This window comes from Sinocyclocheilus anshuiensis, unplaced genomic scaffold (genome assembly GCF_001515605.1).
Source record: "Sinocyclocheilus anshuiensis isolate Anshui unplaced genomic scaffold, SAMN03320099.WGS_v1.1 scaffold454, whole genome shotgun sequence".
NCBI classification, from domain to species: domain Eukaryota; kingdom Metazoa; phylum Chordata; class Actinopteri; order Cypriniformes; family Cyprinidae; genus Sinocyclocheilus; species Sinocyclocheilus anshuiensis.
In genome coordinates, this window is record NW_015548217.1 from 821,880 (window position 1) to 825,219 (window position 3,340).

The 3,340-nt window shown below is 37.0% G+C and overlaps 1 protein-coding gene across 1 annotated transcript in view; it reads right to left on the bottom strand.

The window, feature by feature from the left end:
• Positions 1-3,340, bottom strand: part of usp22 (ubiquitin specific peptidase 22) — a 47,381-nt gene that overhangs the window by 11,004 nt on the left and 33,037 nt on the right. The window contains 2 exon segments of the mRNA XM_016440832.1: positions 2,124-2,271; positions 2,813-2,823. Of these exon segments, the coding sequence (XP_016296318.1) occupies positions 2,124-2,271; positions 2,813-2,823 (159 nt within the window).

The window sequence follows — 3,340 nt, forward strand, 5'->3', positions numbered from 1 at the left end:
CCTCAGATGATGCCAACCCTGAAACAACATACAGAACTACCACATTTTGCTATAAGTTTGATTGCATCATATAATAATTGCTGTTAATAGTGTTCATCGTCTGTTTTATTACGTCTTTAATTGATTTTTCCGTACATTTCTGCCATATGTACATTAACTGACAGTCACCACTGATAAGCTACCACTAAATATTGTAGAAACTTAATTTGCTGTAAAGTTGCTTTGCAATGATTTACATCGTGAAAAGCGCTGTACAAATAAACTTGAAATAAACTTGACACACACACATGCACACACACACACACACAGACAGACAGAGACGCACACAGAGACACACGCGCACACGCACACAGAGACACAGACACACAGAGACAGAGACACAGAGACACAGACACACAGAGACACAGACACACAGAGACACAGAGACACGCAAATAGAATGGAGCACAAAGGAAGATATTTTGAAGAATATTGGTAACAAAAGTTGCTGGTATCCATTGATATCCACAGTAGGGAGAAAAAAGCCACAGAAACTGTTTGGTAGCATTCTTCAAAATATATATTTTTTTGTGTTCAGCAGAAGAAAGAAACCCATACAGGTTTGAAACAATATGAGGATGAGTAAATGACAGAATTTTTCATTTTTGAGTGAACTATCCCTTTAAAGGTAAATCTGTGTAATCTTCTCGATGTTAAAATATTTTTTCTAAAACATTGCTCTGTTTGTTTGAGCATCAGATCAGCCCAACACAGCCCCACCTGCTCCACCAATGGCGTTATTCTGGGACGGGGCTTTGTGTTTGTCCAGCCAATGGCAGATGATGCAAAAACCCACTGCAAAAACTCCCATCTTCTCCTTCTGTCCCCTCACTGAGGCAGAAGTATCAAAACACACACTTCATCTTTAACAGCTCAATCGGCAAACTCATTCTGTTCCGGCTCGTCCTGCGTTCCCACAGCTGTCACCATTAACACACATCACGCAGCCTTCCTTCATTACCTCTCCTGCTCCGTGCCACCCATTTCATCTCTAAACTAGCCAGGTGGAACTAATATGATTAACTAGCTAATGCTGCGTTTCACTCAATTCGGAAAGATGAAATTTGCAGCTTCCTACTGGATAAAGTGCAACAGATCTTGAAGACGGCCTTCCAACTCTGAAACATGGCAAAAAAACACTATTCGCAGAGATGCGGCACACAAACATGGTGAATAAATCACAAAATGAAGACTAAACACTCAGTGAAAATAGAGTTGACTAACAAATTGCAGTTTTCAGAAACAGCTGTGTAAAACACGGCAAATGATGGATCTTACACCTATGGAAAACATGCACTGCATTAATTTAGTATTATTTCTAAATTATTATTTTAATCATTTATTTCGTATCGTTTACTCTTATCATGTCTTATTAATTTAGAATTTTGTACAGTTGAGATATCAAGTAGGAAAAACCCATATCCTACTCTTAATGGGATGTATTATTATTTGTATATTATTATTATTTTATTCATTTACTCTTATCCCCATTTATTATTAAATTAAATAATAATTATAATTTTTTATTAATTATTCTGCATTTACTGTTTTTATTAGTAACGTATTTATACGTTATTATTATTATTATTACTATTATTATTTTTAACAACATAAAATCAATGATTAATATGCAATTTGGTTGCTGCATCTAAATGTTTTACAATCAAGTAATGTTGAAAATTCAAGTAGGAAAATCCCATATCTGTCTCATCTGAATTTCTTATTATTTTTTCAATTATTATGATTTTATTGTTTACTCATCACCTTTTACTATTAATGTATTATTATAATTATTTATAAAATATGACTATTAATAATAATAGCATTTATAATAGCATTTACTGTTTGCCACGATTTTTATTAGAAATTTATTATTTATAAATTGTTATTAGTAATATTAATCACAACATAAAAATTGAGTAATATACAGTTTGGTTGCTACATATTCTAAATGTTGCACAATCAAGTCATGTTGAAATATCAAGTAGGAAAATCCCACATTCAACTCTGAACGAAGTGGTTTAACCCAGCTGTCCTCTGATTGGCTGCTGCACTGAAACCGTGGCGTCTGATTGGCTGCAGTACCTTTGCAGTGTCTGTGGAGCACATCCAGAGCAGCGATGAGGAACTCGTGAGCGTCCTGCTGCTCGTAGCCGGCGAGGTGTCGAGCGTGAGTCCAAACCAGGTGAAGCAGCCGGAAGGGAATGTGAGGAGAGCGGTGACCCGAGTAGAACTACAGGACAGACGAAAGAGAGGAGGATGACATGCACCACAGAAGGTTTAAAGCGTCATGAAACCCCACTGTTTCTGCACTGGTCTTTCACACCTTAGACCTGAAAAAGACTCCAGAGATGGGCGTGTAAATGCCGTTTCACACTGAGCGCGATGCCAAAAAGTGAGGCGAATCGCCGACGAACTGTGCTTTCACACTGAACGCGAAACGATTGATCGCCTTCTGCTAATTCACGCCTCCACGCTAGGTGGCGTTTTTCCTCAGATATGCATCTCATATATGGGTTTATAAAACGGATAGTTCCGGTCCTTGATTTTGATTGGCTGAGCCACGTTCGAAACTGTTGTAAACAGAGCTGTTGAGAAACAGAGTTGCGACACTCCCATAGGCTTCCATGGGAACGGAGGAAAGTGTGTCATGGAGCAGCCAATAGTTCCAAACAACCGTATTGAAGCCCATTAATTTCAGTGCTTCTCAAGCACACTCGCCAGAAAGTTGAGAAAATTACAGCAGTTTTTGGCATTTTAACGCATTAGTTTACCTCTCGGAAATCTGGCCAGTAGTTGTATTTTATGAAACGCGGTTTATAGTTAATGTTTAGTTTTAGATAATAGGTAGTTATGCTATATTTGCAGTTAGATAACGTGAGAAACACCTTAATAGCGATCATAACTAGATGCTAGTTGTCATATTTAAGTTTTTAGTCTTTCTGCAATCTTTCTCTCCCTGTAGGAAGTTGAATGAGTTTCAGTGAAGACTGCCCATTAAAGGAATACAAGAAAGAGTTTCCCTGAATGCAGTTGGTTGCCTTGTGTTTTTTTAAACGTTATTTTAAATTTTTTATTGGGTTAAATTTCGTATTTGCTGGCCTTTTTAAACATTCACTTATATTATCTTCTTACATAAATGTCATAAAAATAATACTGGGATGTGAGTAATTAATCTTAAATTCAACATTTAAAAAAAAAAGCAAAACTTATAAACATTGAGAGTTTGTTGAGTGAGTGAGTGTGTGTGTGTGTGTGAGAGAGAGTGAGTGAGTGTGTGTGAGAAAGTGTGTGTGTGTGTG